Genomic DNA, 19,985 nt, shown 5'->3' on the forward strand with positions numbered 1-19,985 from the left:
AGCAAGACAGGAAACAACATGTGTTGGAGAGGATGTGGAGAAAGGGGAACCCTCTTCCACTGTTGGTGGGAATGCAAGTTGGTGCAGCCACTCTGGAGAACAGTGTGGAGATTCCTCAATAAATTAAAAATAGACCTTCCCTATGATCCTCCAATTGCACTACTGGGCATTTACCCCAAAGATACAGATGTAGTGAAAAGAAGGGCCATCTGTACCCCAACGTTTACTGCAGCAATGGCCACAGTCACCAAACTGTGGAAAGAACCAAGATGCCCTTCAACAGACGAATGGATAAGGAAGATGTGGTCCATATACACGATGGAGTATTATGCCTCCATCAGAAAGGATGAATACCCAACTTTTGTAGCAACATGGATGGGACTGGAAGAGATTATGCTGAGCGAAATAAGTCAAGCAGAGAGAGTCAAGTATCATATGGTTTCACTTATTTGTGGAGCATAACAAAGAACATGGAGGACATGGGGAGATGGAGAGGAGAGGGGAATTGAGGGAAATTGGAAGGGGAGATGAATCATGAGAGACTATGGACTCTGAAAAACAACCTGAGGGTTTTAAAGGGGTGGAGGGTGGGAGGTTGGGGAACCAGGTGGAGGGTAATGGAGAGGGCACGTATTGCATGGAGCACTGGGTGTGGTGCAAAAACAATGAGTACTGTTACGCTGAAAATATATAAATTAAAACAAACAAACAAAAAGAAATAATGGTAGCAGAAACTGCAATTTTTATCAAAAGCAAAAACACAGGGTATTCAACATTATATTTGTGTTTCTCAGACTGGACTACTAAATTGACAAAAACTGATTTTTACACTGAAAATATAAAGATCTGAGACTAATTGGAAAAATTTTAAAATATGAGTAGTAAGGCACACCAAACATTAAAATATATTATAAAACAAATTAATAAAACATGTTAGTATTGGCTAATAGCCAGATAATCAGAAGACAGAAACAGATCAGAAGATAGAGGCAATAGATATATCAAATATTTATAAAAATATAGTTCAAATACAGCACCATTTTAAATTTATGTAGAATAGATTAATCAAAAACCAGTGTTACAAAAAATGGATAGCCATTTGGAAAAATATAGCCGGATTTCTTCTTCCCTCAATCCTCATACCAAAATAAATTTTAGACTGATTCAGCATTTTAACATAATAAATGAAAACTATCATGTGCTTGAAGAAAACACTAAAGATATTTTTAATACATGCTTAGAGTAAGATGACCCTTCTAAGCAGATAACACAAAATTCAAAAATCATTAAAGAAAAGATCTGATAAATATAACAACACACAAATATAAAGTTTAAAAATGAAAATAAAAATGATTGACAAAAGTGGTTTAAATTAATAAGGAAGTGTTAATTTCTTAATTAGAGTAGTATGTTATGAGTTCACATGCAAATATGTACAAATTCATGAATACATACAAAGACATGTATATCTAGGATTGTAAATGCATAAAAACTTAGTTGAATTTATAAAGGGAACTGGAGTCAGAGTAATATACTTTTCATCATATATCTTTCAAACTTCTATATACTTTTTCATTGTCATCATGGGTTACATTAACTCTTCTGAATAAAATACAATTTATAAAAATAAACGTGTGACCTTCTGGTTCCAGCCATACTAAAATAGCTTGTTTTGGACTAATCCTCCAGCACAAAACATCTATAAAAGCTGGAAAATTTTATAAAGCATGGATTTGAAGGTTTTGGAAAGCATCCAATGTAGAAAGGGCTTGAAGAGCTAATCTCCTTAAGAGAAGGGAATGTATAAAATGTGAGATTCATATTCTCTCTGGCCTTCCTTGTTCACTAGAGTCATTTTCCAGTCTCAGACGAAGAAAATAGAACATAGGCAAGAAGTGCAAGTCTTGCTGCACTGAGCAGAATGACGGCAGATTTTGAGGCTCCCAAACTGCCTGCTATTTAAAAGACAAATACCAGAGGAGAAGAAAACCCCACAGATAGAGTTCAAAAATTAGTATACAAATCTCCCCTAAATCATTGTCTGACTTCTAAACTGCACTCAAAGAGTAAGCCTTAGAAAAATCTTTTTAAGTCTTAGTAGAGACAGCATGTGGGAAGCTGAAATGCTAAAGCAGAGATGTGGGAAGCTGAAATGCTAAAGCAGAGATCACAGCAGCCACATGGTATTGGGAGAATAGCTGGAGTTCAAACCACGCCAAGGTGGGTGGCTTTGGTAAGACCCAAAGCTTTAATCTGAGCCCCCAGAAAGGCAATGCTATAATATTAAGGGCTATACCTTAGGAATAAAGACAAAAATAAAATAGCTCTAACAATGACTAAAACCAAGTTTTAATAGGACCAAGGGAATCCACTAGTCCCCTGGCTGTTTTTCAAAAGAAAATTTAGCCCACCTGGAGGAAGACAACATCATTTTGAATTTCTACAATTTTGATCCAGTTCAAAGTATGAGGCATGCAAAAGGAAAATAAACAAATGACCAAAAATCAAAGAAAAATAAAGAAAAAGAGAAATCTATAGGTGATTTCAGTATTTTAGTTACTTGTTATTAGCTAGGTTGCCAAAAAATAAAGAGAAAGAGAAATTTTTAAGAGCAGCCAAAGAAAATCACACCTTGCTTACAAAGGAGAACCAAAAGAAAAAAAAAAAAATTAAAACTTACAACTTCAGGATCATCATTAGTATGGGAGGTTGAAGACAATGGAATATCTTTAAAGTGATCAAAAAGAAAAAGACAATTCGCCTAGAATTCTAACAAAAATCTTTCAAAAATGAGCAAATACACAACCAGTAGGCTTCACTACAGAATATGATAAGATAGTTCCTCATACTAAATAAATATAACACTATACGGAAACACAGAACATCAGAAGTAATGACAAACATTGGAAAAGATAAATGCAAATGAATATTGACTACTTCAATGAACAACAATAATGTCTTCCAAGGCAGATCACAAGTACAGAAGTAAAATTTACCACAACAGAAGCACAAAAGGCAGGAATGGGGTAAACAGAGTGAAATTGTTTGAAGGTGCTTGCACTGAGAAGTAACAAATGTGCTAATACATAAAAAATGCAAATTATATTCTCTAGAAACTACTTAATGGAAAAGGCAAAAATTGGAACAACGAAAATCAATTTTAAAAAACATTTAGAAAAGAGTCAAGAGCCAGCATGGCACTCTCCTGCCCTACTATTCAACTCCAAACCCAACAGGAAAGTTGCAAGGCCTTATTACTTTAGCTACTACTTCATTACACCAGCAGGAGGAAAAGATTCTTTCCTTCCTCCCACAGCCCAACAAATGAGAGACAGTCCCAGCTCTGTCCATGAAAACCCCCTACTGTATGAACTCCCAGTTTACTACAATGGACTTTTTGTTTATAACAGCCCTCACAATTTCCCCCTTTCTTCTACAAAAGAGTGTTCCGCTCCTTTGATCTGAGGACTTGTCTATGGTTTTGCTGTAGCTTGCTTGTCCCAGATCACAGTTTCTGCTACTTCCAAAATAAACCTTTTTTTCTGGTAAAATAACTGGCAGTTGTATTTATTTATTTTGTCTTTTTTAAAGATTAATCCATTTATTTATTTAGAGAGAGCTGTGGGGAGGGACTGAAGGAGAGGGAGAGAAAGTCTCAAGCAGACACCCTGCTGAGCATAGGACCTTACTTGGGCTCTACCTCACACCCTGAGATCACAACCTGGGCCAAAAAACAAGAAACGGAATCTCAATCAACTGTACCATTCAGGCACCCCAATTGGCAGTTTTATTATTAAGATTAACAGAATAATTAAATTAAACCTGATTCATCCAAGAGTAGACAAGAAAGGAGGAATAAATGAATAAAAAACAGATGAGCAAAAGGAAAATATATACTAACCATAGTGGGTAAATATATTTCAGAGCTGATCAAGGAAAAAATATATAACCACAGATGGAAAGAGCACACACAAACTTTATTAGACAATGAACACTTTGACTTGTTTGCATGTGGGGGAGATAGCCCTCATAACATGAGACTGATCAGAAGCAAACAGGGGAGGAGAAGACAAGGGAACATAAACAAAGGGCCAGGGGAATGCATGAGGGACTTACATGTCTAAGTGATGTCCCTTAGGAGCCCAGTGGGGCATTTGTCTGGTTACTGGAAGCCTCCTGTGCAGTAAATGACTTCTTCAGGGCGTTTGTTTATGACAAAAAATCTTCACACTTCATACTTATTCTGAAAAAAAGATGTTTACATAAAGAGTTTAGACTGTCTATACACCTAACATAAAAGATGCTGGCTATGGGAGGGGAAATAATTATTTAGAGCACAGAATCCAGAACCATATTTAACAGTTTGAATCCTGGCTCCAATATTTATTTTATGGGTGATTTTGAGGAAGTTACTGAACTCCTCTTGGCATCCATAAAATGAACATGATAATAACACTACTCTCCTCACAGGATTATTGTGGAATGTATGAATTTAGGTAAAAACTACTTATGACAATGCTGGCACAAATAAGCACTATGTGAAAAGGGCTATTATTAGTACTATTTTTAAAAAGCATTTGATAGCCTTCTAGTTCATACAGAAATACTCTTTGTCTGGTTGCTTTGTAATGTCTTTGGGAATATATATTTGGTAAAAGATGTATTTTACTTTTTAAAAAAATAAGTTCTCATGCAACAACTAAATATGCTCCTAAACTGACACATTTAAATACCCAATTAGGTTTATTTCTTATTAGTGTGGCACTCACCCTTTCATGTATAGTACTGGATTGCATTGCTATGACTTTTGATATTTTCTGAAGTTTGTGAGCAAGTATTCAAAGTATTTAGGCATCAGGACTCTAACATTTGGTTTGTGCTCTTATTCCTGGCTGTATCTCAGGGAAATATAGAAAATATGATTGGAAATATAAAGAATTTATTTGAAATTAGTCACAGCTCTATGTGACTTTGGCCAAGGTAGTGCATATTCCATTTTTTTTTTCCATCTGCAAACTGAGAGAATAAATGGTAATTAGATGAACTCTAAGACATTCATCTAACACAGCATCAATCTGTAACAAATGTAAATTTTTACACACACATAAACTCAACACACAACACAGGCAGAGGTATTCCAACTATAGTTCTCAATGAAACCTAAGATTTTTTGTTTTGTTTCGATTAAAACCATATCAAAGTTATAGGACAATTTCCAGCACATCTGTTCTGGATAATATTACCATAATTATTTCCTTCCACTGAACATCTCAGCAGTACCGAAGCAATAAGCCAAGTAGGAGCAAAAGTCTTATTATTAGGCAGTAACAACAGTCTCCAATTCTTTTCTTCCTCTAAAGTAAGATACCTGAAGTCAACTAAACACTTCTGGTGGAATTCTTCGAATTAAAATAAAGGTCATTCGTACTTAACAGCTATAAATGAACACTCACCTCTCAGCTAAGCACAAACACAGGATCTGGCTTATTTTTATTACTCAAAGTCCAGTCTGCACCCCATCTGGGTCTGGGCAGTGGAAGATAGAGCAGGCCACAGGCAGGGACTTCTGGGGAACGCACCAAGCTGCCAAGGTCCAGAATGCCCCAAAACAGAGCTGTCTGTTCCCCCGCTGCCAGATCTCACGGGAGCTCCATACTCTCCATCCAGGGCACTATAGGGTATCTGCTGAGGCACCTCGGAGACCTGACTCCCACAACGCCCACAATGCGCCCGCCCGGCACCTCTGGCTCACGTGACCCTCCACACTAGGCATGAGGAACTGAGCAGGAGGAACCATCAGCCCCAGAAGGATGGCTGGCGAGGCTGGGGTGGCCCCTGTTAACCCAGGCCTAGAGTTCCAGGATGCTTAAAGGAAGACGCTGGGACAGTGAACTCTGCACGCGCGGTTCCTGCTGACTTGGCATCCAGCTTCCTGAGATCTTCCAGAATCTGGGTGGCATAGAGCTAGGACAAGCCAAAGGCACGGACTTGTCCAGAACATCCGGAAATACCAGGGTCCTTTCTCCACAACAGAATTGCTAAAGCGCGAAAACCAGATCTCGCGATACCTCAGAGCCAAACCTCCCGCGATCTCAGAAGCCAGGGCGTGCGACTGGGGGTAAAGGAAACAGAAGGCCCCTGTGAATTACACTTGCGGGGTAGGCCTTACGTCAGCAGGACGTTATGGAGTATGATGTAATCACCTTTCCAGACTCAGAATCCACGAGAGAGTGGGCCTCCCCTAGTGCCTTAAAAAAATTCAAAGTGATCTAATTTAGGCTTGCATTCTAACAAGTTAATGAAAGGATCACATTATTTGGCTAAACTATTTTTTCAGCTCCTGAAAATGATGGTGCCCGGGTTGAAATATCACCTCAGATAAGTGTTTTTTAAAAATGTGAACAACGATTCTTTATGCAGTAAATTAGTTTGAGTTTCAAATCTGAAGTTTGGTATGTTTTCAGAAATGAGAGCTGTTTTGTTCACTATATTCTTCGAAGGTTTACAGTTCTTTTAAAAACATTTTAGAAATGCTAGAGAAGACAGTATTTCAAAATGTGATATTGAATAGAAAAGCATACATTATAATGAGCCAATTATCTAACAGATTAGGAGAGAAATCATTTTGGAGCATTCTGCTTTGCTTGAAATAGCCAGATCAGTGTTATTAGATGCAGGACATTAAAGAAATAACACATGGTCTGGTAAACTTTAAAATAATGTTAATACTAAACTTTGAAATGTTAATACTAATACCATTTTATAAGCATTGACCTCTGTTTTATTTATTTATTTTTTTAAGATTTATTTATTTGACAGAGATCACAAGTAGGCAGAGAGGCAGGCAGAGAGAGAGAGAGGAGGAAGCAGGCTCCCCGCTGAGCGGAGAGCCCGATGCAGGGCTCGATCCCAGGACCCTGGGACCATGACCTGAGCCGAAGGCAGAGGCTTTAAACAGCTGAGCCACCCAGGTGCCCTTGACCTCTGTTTTAGATGCACATTTAGAATGTTTATCAATGATGGGGCGCCTGGGTGACTCAGTGGGTTAAGCCTCTGCTCAGGTCATGATCTCAGGGTCCTAGGATGGAGTCCCGCATTTCTCTCAGGAGGGAGCCTGCTTCCCCCTCTCTCTCTGCCTGTCTCTCTGCATATTCATGATCTCTGTCAAATAAACAAAATATTTCATAGAATGTTTATCAATGATCTATCTTCATTAGCTATGGTGTCTTCTGCTGTGATAATATGCAACAATATTCATTTATGTCCTCAAGAAAAAAAATTAATATTAATTATAAATGAATATTTAATGTAATATTCATTCAGCAATACTGACCAACCATTTATAGAATGTAAAAATCATTGAATCTCTCCGGTAAAGAGATAATGTCACAGTTCTCAAGGAGCTTATCCTTAACTTTAAAGAACTAAATATAATACAAGTCAAAAATCTAAAAATTGGTATGGTCAAATTAAAAGGACATATTAGGGAGCATTACTTAATTCTTACCAAGAGAACTGTAGGAAAATTCCTAAAGGATTTCACATTAAGTGCTGATGGATCAGTAGTATAGCATAGCAGATACATAGTTACCCCAAGGTAAGTAACAGAAATGACTATATTAATAATAAGAACATATGTTTACCACAATCTATATGTTTGATGTTAAGCATGTTATATATCTCAGTTCTTAGAGCAATCCCTATGAGTTGTTATTCATCCCATTTTTCAGCTGAGGTAATTAAAGTGTAGAAAGTTAAGAAATTTACTCAAGGCCACACCTTGTGTAGAAAGGATAGGTAAGCAATAGGGAGCAAGACTAAGGAGGTTCATAAATGTTTTTGTAAGATGATTTGGTTTCCTCAAACAATGGAAACTTATGGAAAAGTGTAATTCCAGTGAAAAATTTAAAGATGGATTAAAAAGGAACGGAAAGAAACAAAATGAGACTCCAACTGGGGACATTGTAATAGTACAGGAAATTGATGGTGAGTGTCTAAACTAGGGACAAATATGAGAGTCTTTATACTGACAAGAATAAAACTACTGGGGTGAGGCTAGAAATGGGGAGCCAAAGATGAATCTGAGTAACGTTTTCATTTCAATCATGCTATTTAAGAAGGTATGTGTCTTTTGGGAAAAAAATGTTGCCACAAATCTGATTTAAATTTTGGTATTTTTAATCGACAAATGCTTAAGTTTTGACTACCTATATTTTAAACCACTTAATTTCTGGCCAGTGCATGGTAAGTGGTCATAGTATTATTTTCTTTACCATTTGTTCTCCAGCAATGGTCTATATGAGCCTCTCCTTTATTGCTTTTCTATTATCCAGCTCTCTTGATTTTCCAGATCTCTGGCTATTATTTATCTCCCCTTTATCTGCTCCTAAATACGTAGTCATTTATTTTCTGAAAATATATGAAGTATTTACTGTCTTGTCAATTTTTTATAACTACTTTATATCCTTCAGATTCTATCCTTATTTTATTCAAATTTTCCCTTGATACAATGTTCCCAAATATATGATTGTCTCCTCTTTCATATACAAATACCTACTCAAGTTGACTTTGCAGACTTCTGGTGTTGAGGATGTTATTTGTATTAACGTCGATAACCCAAATATAAAAGACTTAAAATAATTTTGTTAATTTAAAATGATTTCTTGATCAAAATAAGGAAGAAAGGGACTAAAAATAATATTTTGAAACATGATTAATTTTAATATGTTTACAGGGAAAGAGTAAATCCACCAGCAAGAAAAAAAAAGACCATAATTAAAAATAAAATACCATAATCAACATTTTACAGGTTTTTAGTCTCAAAGCACAATACATTTTTCATAGAAACAAATATATCACCATCATAGGTGCCATAATATGGCAACATTTATAAACAAGGCCATTTACCATTAATAAAACCAGTGACAATGGTGATACAATACATTAGTTTATCTTTGTTAAAATTTTTGCTATTATACTTCCTGGCCTGCAGGAGTATTTGCCAGGATACAAAAGAAAAATGTGTGACCTCACTTTGAACAATACATAGAAAGCTCTGGCTGCCTTTGCTTAACCCTATATTTACTATATTATCACTAGGAATGTTTTCATACCACTACTCTACCATGGAACAATAGTTCATTCCACTTACTATTAAAGCCATTCCCAAGGAATCAAATGTTTTAATAGATTCATTTGGAGATTAAGGAATTATTTTATACAAAATAAGAAGTAAAATATCAGGACATAATATTTGATATGCCTAAACTTAACAGAGGAGAAAAATTATACCAGTATTAAGTGGAAAACAATTTCAGATTATTTGGAGTAGGTAATGGCAGAATATTGAACTGGGGAAAAATGTGATAATATGGTTCCTTTCATTTTTTAAGAATTGATTATTTTTAAATGCACCAGATGATTTTCTGAAGTCCATTCACATTCACTGTTTAGATTCATTTTATTAGTGGCATATACAAAGCACCATATAAAATAACATGTGAAATGTAGAACAATCATGACTACGTAATTAACTATAAGAAATAACTGCTAAGAAAATATAGCAATATTTAACACAGGATTTCTAAAACCATTCCATATTCATTACTTTCCCATAGTTAATAATGTCCCATGTTTAATTTTTACAGAATTTATCTATCAAGATTTATAATGCATTTGGCACTTTTTGGGGGGGCTGAAAATAGTTGATATCTTCTGTACAGTAATGTTACAATTTTATACAAACTTCAGAAATATGACATTTGGAATACTCTTTATGATCCTCTTCCGAGTGCTCCATTTCACACAACAGCAAATACTCTGAATGCCTTTCCTCCTGGAGGATTCTGTAAACTGCAAAAAAATACAGAAAGTATATTGATGTCATCTCCACATATAATACTCCAAATAAATCATGTTTATTTATGACAGTCAAGAAAGCGCTCTATGAATCCAGATGGCCAGCTTTCTTAGGCTACTATAATTCATAGTTATTGGAAAGTTGAGTGAGGATGACATAATTCTTTAAATCTTGGTTGTATGATGGGCTGAAAGTTTACTAAAATTTAAGGTGCACAGTGGTAATAATAGTATTTTATATGTAATGTAACAGATTCCAGATCACGTTTTCCTGTGTTACCACCTTTGATTTTAATAAAGCAGAGTTAGGCAGCAGTTATTCCATTTTTGGGGGGGAATATTGAGATCCAGGTTTACAACTGACCAATGTGGTTAAAAGTTAACTGCGAGTTAAGAAGACAGTGATACTTGAAAATAATACTCTAGAGTACTATTATTTTTGAGCACCTACTATGAATTTCCCAGACCTATAACAGACGCTAAATGCCAAGTTATCTTTTTAATGAAAAATGGCACTCATATGGCTATGTGGAAGGCAATCTACCTTACATAGCACCATCACTGGGGTCATTTATAGAAACCTAACTGTACACGTGAAACCTCCATTGGCAATTTTAAAGAACCCGGTAAATGTCTAAAAGTTAGGAACTTTTCTTTATCTATACAATATACATGAGAGTTAATGTTTTTTCCCGAAGTACAAATGATTTGAAAAAATCACTATAGGTTCTTGGCTCTTAACTTTTTTTAATACTTGATAAAGAAAGTCACATTAATTTTCCCAAACCACTAAAATATATACTACTGATGGACTGAATAGTATAAGACCAGAAGACCTTCATTTATGTCATACAAGGTATCCAACTTCTAATCAAAAAGAATTTGTTTTTTTGCGAAAAATCAGACCATTAGCAAATACTTTGTCATATAAAAGGATAAGAGAAATATCCAGTGCCGTTCTCAGCTAGAAATAATTACATATAAAAACAAATATAGAAAATCCAAGAGGATGAAAGAAATTTCCTTATTATAAAATCAATTAACAAAAGAGTGATTCTGACTCATAATGATATTCATGTTGATTTTTATAAGCCTGTAGGAGACAGACATCTCTGGTACTGTAGCTTCTCCCATCCCTGGATGACCAACTAATACAGAGTGCAAAGGAAACACACTGGCACGGCCACGGAACTCCAAACCCATATTAAGGTGAGCTGGTTGTAAAGCAAGTGTAAAGGGGAGTGTGTGTGTGTGTGTGTGTGTGTGCAGAGAAAGAGAGAGGAAGAGACTATAAATATACAAAATACAAAATATATATGTATACATTTTAAAATTTACCTTTCTGAGAAGATTCCATTCTGAAAAGAAGCAGTGTAAGTCTTTCTTTTGTCCACAGGCATGACATCAACATAACCACCGTGGTTTCGAACCACTCCAGCGTGTACAGCTGCTCTGCAGATACTGGACAGCTGAAGGGACAAGGAAAAAACCCATTGTTATTAGGAAATTCCTGCTGAAATTATCCAGTCTACTCTTCTACTGGACTGAAGTCGGTGACACCTGTCTCTATACGGACATTCAGCGGTTACAGGTTGATGGTTTGTTCTTAAAGGAATGTTTCAAAAGTCACAGGTAAAGCCAATTCCGAGTGAGTATGAGGCAGATCTTAAGGGTAGCTAGGACGGTAAAATCCCTTCACCATTAAATCTAACAGACACTTGCCTTTCCAAATAGCAGGCTTTGGCTATAGTGAAGCAATCAGATGCAAATTTACTCCTTTTATCTCTTGAAGGGCCCATTTATCATTCTTAAATTTCAGCTTTTGGCAGTCCTTACTGGAGCCACTCTGACCAAATATTCACAGCTTTATTATCTGTACCTCTCCTATGTTCCATTTTGACTTATAAACAAATCATAGATCTGTATGTCTTTACAGTCCCTTTTCCAAAATACAGGTGTATATTAAATGGGGAGCTTTCTTCTATTAAGTAATGTAATCTACACACAGCAAATTTGTTCAAGAAGAAAAACATAAAGAACAATCATAGCTTCTTTCCTATATTTGCAATGTCTATCACTTTGGTTTGAATGGTCTGACGTGAAGTGCTAGGAAAGTGCTATGATTACATTGTACCAGTTATTTACAGTCTGAACTGAACTGGATTTCTATGGAAGAGAAAATTATTTTCAGGCCCAACACTTTAAAATTATTAACTATGGATTTCTAGAAGTCAGCTCTTTTCCTTTGTCCCCTTAAAGTCTTCTCCAGACTCTGACATTTGCTTTAATCCCAATGTTCTGCCAAAATTTGTCAGTAGCTGCATACAGCCTGAGGAAATCCCACAAAATAAAACACTTGAACTGTTTCAAGATAAAACAATCCCCCTCATATCTGAGGGGTCTTTTCTGATCCCACTGGTGTGTTCTTTTTTTTTTTTAATCTCTATGCACATGTGAGCGACTTAATGTGGTTTTTTAAGTTCACATAAGCATGTGCATCTTACATGACCTTGCTTTATTACTGTGCTCTGAACTTTGTGGCAGCAGTCAGAACTTATTAGATCAGAGAGCCTGAATGCCAAGCTGTTTAATCCTTTTCATGTTTTTGCTATGTCACAAAATACCATATATCCAAAGCTTCGTATCCTTACTCCAAAGAGACATTTTATTCAGTTTAAAGTCCCTCATTGAATTAATGTTTGTATCCAATATGGTTCATAACAGATGAAATTAAAAAATAATTCTGTACACATTTCAGTATTTATCTTGTTCTGTTAAAAGAGTATCATCAGCATTTTCCTCAAGGCAATAAAAGTGCTTAGATATAACATTCACTAAATCCAAGCACTTAATATGTTTTGAAACTATTGTTTTGCCCACAACTATGCAGTCAGCAGGCATTCCTATTTCAGTTCAAAGGTCAGAAGAGATTTTCTTTTTATACCCACGCTTCATAAGAATTAATATATCATGAAATGAAAAATAATTTATCTGTGAAAACAGTGGAATATTTTTAATGGATGCAGAAATTAACTTCATTTGTAACAAATGAGAAAAGTTCAAAGCAATAAAATGTACAAGTTGTAGCTATATAAACAGAAAGAGAGAGACAGAGAGACAGGGAGGGAGGGAGGCAGGAAGAGAAGATATCTTTCCCTATCTTGTATTTAAAGAGATGATGTATTTTGTAAGGGGTGGGAAGACTGGCAGTTAATGCTTAAGTCTCTGACTCTGCACTAACCTCATAATAGTAATCTTTTTATTTCCAACTTACTTTTAAAAGGATCTACAATAATAATACATAATCACCTATATTCATTGCACTAAGGAAGATAAAATGATCTCAGGATATAAGTTCTAATAAAACATTAACTCTAGAAAAATAGATGGCTGATGGATATAGAAATGTATAGGGTATTTTGAAAGATTTTCACCAAACATGACTAAAATGAAAAGTTTTCGTATTTAAACAGATAATCTAAAAAGAATAATTTCTTTTGAAATCTTTGATGATTTTTTTTTTAATTTTTTTTAAGATTTTATTTATTTATGGGGCGACTGGGTGGCTCAGTGGATTAAGCCGCTGCCTTCGGCTCAGGTCATGATCTCAGGGTCCTGGGATCGAGACCCACATCGGGCTCTCTGCTCCGCAGGGAGCCTGCTTCCTCCTCTCTCTCTGCCTGCCTCTCTGCCTACTTGTGATCTCTCTGTCAAATAAATAAATAAAATCTTTAAAAAAAAAAAAAAAGATTTAAGATTTTATTTATTTATTTGACAGACAGAGATCACAAGTAGGCAGAGAGGCAGGCAGGGAGAGGAGAAAGCAGGCTCCCTGCTGAGCAGAGAGCCCAACATGGGGCTCTATCCCAGGACCCTGAGACCATGACCCGAGCCGAAGGCAGAGGCTTTAACCCATTGAGCCACCCAGGTGCCCCGAAATCTTTGATGATTTTAGATAGGCTTATTCATTTACACTTATTTATTTTTTTCAACAAATATTTATGTATAAGATATTTGCTTAATTTCTGATGTCCTGTGTGCTCTACGTTTGTTAAGGCAGGATGTAATTTTGTCTTGTTCACAGGTTGGCACACATCAAATTGTTGATTAAAAAACGATGCATGAATTACCCAGCTCCCACCCTCAAGGAACTTCAAAATAATAAAAGAGGTGGAGAAACAATCCTAACACTAACAGAATCAGCTAACTGCTAAAAGGGGGAAAATTAAAATTATAGGGGCTGAAAGAAGTGTCACATTACACATGTATCAGGAGATCCCCCAATACACTCCACAGGGAAAGTGTTAATAACTTAGGATGTGAAGAATGACCATGATTTTAACAGACAGAAATATAAGAAGATAAGCACAAACATGAGGATCAAAGTTAGGGTACCAGTAAGACATTTAAGCTGTAGCTAAGAATAGTGCAAAGCTGAAGCCTGGGAAGGACTCAGAAGCGGAGAAAATCTCAGAGCTAATGCTGAACTTAAAAGAAACAAAAACAGGGGCGCCTGGGTGGCTCAGTGGGTTAAGCCGCTGCCTTCAGCTCAGGTCATGATCCCAGGGTCCTGGGATCGAGCCCCGCATCTGGCTCTCTGCTCAGCAGGGAGCCTGCTTCCCTCTCTCTCTCTGCCTGCCTCTCTATCTACCTGTGATCTCTCTCTGTCAAATAAATAAATAAAAATCTTTAAAAAAAAAAAAAAGAAACAAAAACAAAAACAAAAAAACCTGGACCTCATTGAACTCACCAATAGAAATAAGCTGATCAATACTATTTCAGACCTCTTTTCACAAGCCTATTTCCATAATATTTTATTGAATATGTGTTTCAAAAGTGTATTATCTGAACTTGTTTTTGCATCTCTCTGGCTTAGAAACTGTCGTGATTTCTAAATGTCTGCCACATAAAATCTGAACTCATCAGCATGCATTCAGACTCTACAAGGACATGTTTTAAGAGCCAGATCCCTCCATCCCTCACACCAAATTGGCTGCAGGCCCTTTGAAATTCAATGCTCACCTGTTCAGAGACAAGCAAACCTATATGTTATGCATGCATCTTACCAGCTGTCACCTCCCCATCTTTGTAGATGCTGTTCATCCCACCTAGATTGTGTCCCTAATCCAATTTATCAACCCACACTTGAAACCTGGCTCAAAGAGCACTTGCCCATATGGAAGCCCTCCCAGCTAATAGTCCTTGTCCAACCCAGTAACGTTGTCCATTATAACATCCCCTCAAGTGGTTTCCTTTTGTAAGTATTTTCATGTACTATCTGTTCTTGATTCTATGATACTTTTTAAATGTTCCTTTGCCAGCAAAAGATATTGTTCATACACCTGATAATTTCTTAATTATCGAGTTTATCGAGTTTACACTATAAAATACTGAAGAACCAAAAGGAAGATTTAAAAAAGAAAAGTCAATTTTCCTTCAAAAGAATGACTCTGGACTACTTCCTAAGTGTCTTATATACAACAAATGGGTAAGACATAAAGAAAAATTTAGTAAAAATAAATTATTATGCATTCATATGTGCATACAGATAGTCATTTTTTAGTGTTATTGCTGACTAGCTTCTCTGAGAATATGTATATCCACATAGAATCTGTTCCCTTATTCTATATATAAATGTACATGCATTAATGTGTGTACAAATATATACATGAATACTGAGAGTTGAATAAATTAAGATACTTACATCAGAATAAACTCGAGTTCCAATTACACGAGCATAATGCGGATTTGCCTGCATACAGTTACGAGGACAATAGACTCTGAAAAATATATATATAATATTAAGTATTTGGTTACTTCAGTCATTCTCACTAATAAGACCACAGACAAGCACACACAACAGTTAACAGCATTCTCAATCCTACTCATCTTTTTTTCTTTTGAAATAGATCAACTGTATAAGCCAGGCAATAGATGCAATTGCTTCTGCTTAATTTACTCACTTCCAGCTTTCGGCACAAATGTGTTCTTTTCTTTCTTAACTTAGCCAAGAAGCTTTCTAAATTTCTGGATTAACCAGAAAGAAACATCAGGGTGCATCCCTGAGTATCTGGGAATTGATACCCAATGTGTCCGTAGAATTTAGTAAACAGATAACTTGAAAAACAAGACTCATTGCCTCACACTTCTCATAGTTTGTTTCTTCTATGTTCACATCTTTGGTATCTCGTCTAATTTCATGGTTTTAATCATGATTATAAATTGTTGATTTCCAAATTTCTATCTCCAGTTAAGACTACTTAATTCCAGGGGCTCAGTGGGTTAAGGCCTCTGCCTTCGGCTCCGGTCATGATCTCAGGGTCCTGGGATCGAGCCCCCGCATCGGGCTCTCTGCTCGGCGGGGAGCCTGCTTCCTCCTCTCTCTCTGCCTGCCTCTCTGCCTACTTGTGATCTCTGTCTGTCAAATAAATAAATAAAATATTAAAAAAAAAAAGACTACTTAATTCCAAATTTTGTATGACCTATTGCTTATTCAAGATCTCCCCTTAACTCTTACAGTTATTTCAAACTTAAGTGGGTTTAAAACCAAATTCCTAATCTCTTCCTCTGGCCCCCAAATCTGTTCTTTCCTACAATAAAGGGTAACTCCTTTACTCCAGGTGCTCAGGCTAAAATCTCTTATTCTAGCTTCGATACCTCTCTTTATCTCACGCCTTACATTCAGTCCCTCAGCAACTTCTCTTGCTCATATGTTACAATCAGAGAATTCCTCAACACCTCAGTTACTATAACCCTAGACTTCACGGTGTCTAGCTATCTGTTCTCCTATGACCTCCCTGTTCCCAACATTGCCCCATCCACTCTTTTGTTCCCCCACTTATATAAAAGCATACAAGTCCAATCATATCATTCCGCTGCTCCAAATACTCCAGTGGCTTTCCATCTCTTTCAGAATAAATGACAAGATCCTGACAATGATCAACAAGCCCTGCATATCTTGTTCCTCCCCACCATTACCTATCTGATCTTATATCCTCCTCTTCTACTTTCTCGCCCAGCTCCAGTCATACTTGCCTCATAGTTATTTCTCAAACATGCAAAAAACATGCTCTTCCTCAGGGCCTTTGCACTTCTCTTTCTCTGTGCCTAGAATATTCTTTCTCCAGATAGCCTATTGCCTTACTCATATATCTGATTGGCCTAGCTCACCTAATAACATATCCAAAAGCCCTTTATTTAAACATCCAATTGTATTTAAAAATACAATTATCACTGTTCAATCAACCATATGTTTAAAAACTCCACTCCAAGAGTTTAAGAAACTTTCAATTGGCACTTTTTTTTTTTTTAAAGCAATGGATTCTTCAATTCACACACATGCACACACACACACACAGACACTTGTGTACTAAAAGGAAATTAAAAACTAAAACTGGAAAAAAATTCATTTTAGTAAATAGTAAATCAGAATCTCAACAAAATGACTATATGAAAATCACTGTCTGATGAAAGAATCAATGATTTTCCTAAAAGTATTCTAAAAAAAACATTTAATTGCTACTACCTTTACCAATTGAAGAAACTCCTTCTTAAAAAAGTTCTTAAGAGATAGCTGCATTTCTTATTTCTGAAATCTATATAACATTGTACACTTTAGAGTATACCTGTGAATTATAACTTCTAAAGTAGAACCATTTAAATATAAATAATAAATGAGTCTGAGTTTTTATAACTTTAAAGAGCTATTTTTATAAAAGATGCCATTGGGGATTTCTAGAGGAGGAAAGTTGTCCCCACTGACTGCGATATTTTCCCCATGTGTTTGAGAACAGTTGGGCATCCACTGCCCATCCTATGGCAGTAAAATCAACTCCTCTACCTTTAGGATCACACTGAAGGCTCTACCTTGACTATATTTAGCACTTGGTTTGTGGAAGACCAAGGTCAGTAGCTCCAGACTGAGTTAGTGTCGACTTAGGCAAGTTCAAGTCAAAGAAAGACTGAAGGAGGTTTTTACTTGCTTGTGTTCTGATCTCTGGTTTTAACACCTTGTTATGTACTACTGAGAATGTAGATTGTGACCCGGTTGGCATTCCTTTATATACAATTTAGTTATAAGCTTTGAATAAAAATGTTGACACATTTTAATGATACCTGCTTTTACATCTTGAACATTCAATTGGTTTCAAAGACTGAGTCATTTGTAGATATATGTAAATTAGGATATGATTTCTGTCCTCCACCTCTGTGGAGGTCAGGAAAAAAAAAAAAAAAGGATTTCTAGTAACTCAAACAAACACATGATATTTACAAGATTATGGAACTAAATAATAGAGACTGCTTATCTGGGACTATTCTGCCTGCTATGGAACCTCTCAATGACACAACGGTACAGGTAAATATTGTTTCTTCACGCTCATCTTGAGCTAATTTCTTTTTATTTATTTGTTCTTGGCATTTTCTCCAGAATAGATTTATGTCTCAACTTATTTAAGTCATATGATATTCTAAAACAGATGTACCACCCACATGGTTCTTTAAAAGTTATAAAGTGTTATATAAATCATACCATTATAGCATAATTTGTGCAACTGTTAAAAAATTGTATGAGAAAAGAAAAGACAACCCTTTGTTTAACTAGTCTAAAAGAAAACTGCAGGGGGAGGTGGTTTCCTGACTACCTAAGGTCAAAATTATGTATAAATCATTACTTCAACCAATTTGTTATGTTGGTAACAGTAAAAGGTAAAATTAATTTTTTAAAAAGATTTTATTTATTTATTTAGAGAAAAGAGACGGAGAGAGTGTGTGCACAAACAGGAGTGGGGAGAGGAAGAGAGAGAATCCCAAGCAGACTTCATGCTGAGTGCAGGGCTGAATCTCAGGACCCTGAGATCATGACCTGAGCTGAAATCAAGAGTTGAATGCTTAACCAAATGCCCACCCAGGTGCCCTGGTTAAATTTAATTTTAAAAATTTCTCTCATGGGGGAGAATTTCCCCTCCCTGGAGTAACCAAAGAAATAGGAAACATTTATTAACATTTCACTTTAGTGATTTTTATTTCTTTTGGAAAAATATTGCTAAATTATTCTGCAGATATTAAAATAACCATTTACCGAGCATCTACTAGAGGGATGCTTTATGCTGGGATGCTCTACAGAAATTATCCTCACTATTTGGTCCTCATAAGCCTAGTCACATGGCTGAGATAGAGCTTAGCATAGTACAGTAAATAGTGAGTATTTAACAGGTATTCATAAATGGATAACTCTAAAATTTTTGTTTTTTCTATCATATGTCATATGATAATGGCAGAATTTACCAGCTTCACCTACCTTAAAAGGTAGCTAATTCTTATATCATCACAGTCTTTTATTACCTTATGAACAACGCATCTCATTCTTTAAGTGAAATACCACTTTAGTTTTAAAAGGTTAAGTGACAAATCTTTTCCAAAACGAACTTTACCATAAAAAGTAAGCTCCCTCAATTTTTAGTAATTACAGTTTGTCAATTACAATTCTATCTCTAAATCTTATTACTGGTTTTTAGAATTAACATGTGATTACTTTGTATTAATGGAGGAAGAGTGGATAGAAATAAGACTGGAAGTCATTTTTCCTATGTGTGGTTATAACTTATGGCCGTAATACTTCTAACAGTTTTCACCTTAGTGTGGTCAAGATAAATGAAGTACTTTTTCATTATTGTATTATAGATAAATTCCATTATAATTTTCAAAAAGATAGTACGCAAAAAATAATAAATAAAAGAAAGGCAGAAGATGGGCTTTTTGACTTAGCAATCACAATTAGATTTATCCAATTTAGAAACTGGATGGCAATGTTTAAAAATACGTTACATCATTATAGTTTTTGTGGTAACAACTTGTTATAGACTAACTGTGTCTCTCCAAATTCATATGTTGAAGCCAGCTCCCAGTGTGACTGTATTTGGAGATGAGCCTTTATGGAGTTAATTAAGGTTAAGTGAGATCATCAGGGTTAAGCCCTGATCCCAGGAAAGGAGAATCTCCTCTCTCTGTCTCTGCCTTTGCCCCTGTCTATCTCTCTCCCCTTCCCTACCTCTCCTGTCTTGTGAGAACACAGAGAAAACGCAGCCATCTGCAACAAGGGGATAGGCTTCAGAAGAAACCAAACCTGT

General features: G+C 35.9%; 1 protein-coding gene across 3 annotated transcripts in view; it reads right to left on the minus strand.

The window, feature by feature from the left end:
• Nucleotides 1–8,756: 8,756 nt before the first annotated feature.
• The window catches only part of CRISPLD1 (cysteine rich secretory protein LCCL domain containing 1), a 47,095-nt gene continuing 35,866 nt past the window's right edge, over nt 8,757–19,985 (minus strand). For all 3 annotated transcript variants that reach the window (XM_046016115.1, XM_046016124.1, XM_046016133.1), the window contains 3 exons: nt 15,563–15,638; nt 11,197–11,327; nt 8,757–9,852 (listed from right to left, as the gene is read on the minus strand). In XM_046016115.1, the coding sequence (XP_045872071.1) occupies nt 9,801–9,852; nt 11,197–11,327; nt 15,563–15,638 (259 nt within the window). In that variant the 3' untranslated portion in view covers nt 8,757–9,800. The remainder of the gene's footprint in view (nt 9,853–11,196; nt 11,328–15,562; nt 15,639–19,985) is intronic.

This window comes from Meles meles, chromosome 1, assembly GCF_922984935.1.
Source record: "Meles meles chromosome 1, mMelMel3.1 paternal haplotype, whole genome shotgun sequence".
In the NCBI taxonomy this organism is placed as follows: domain Eukaryota; kingdom Metazoa; phylum Chordata; class Mammalia; order Carnivora; family Mustelidae; genus Meles; species Meles meles.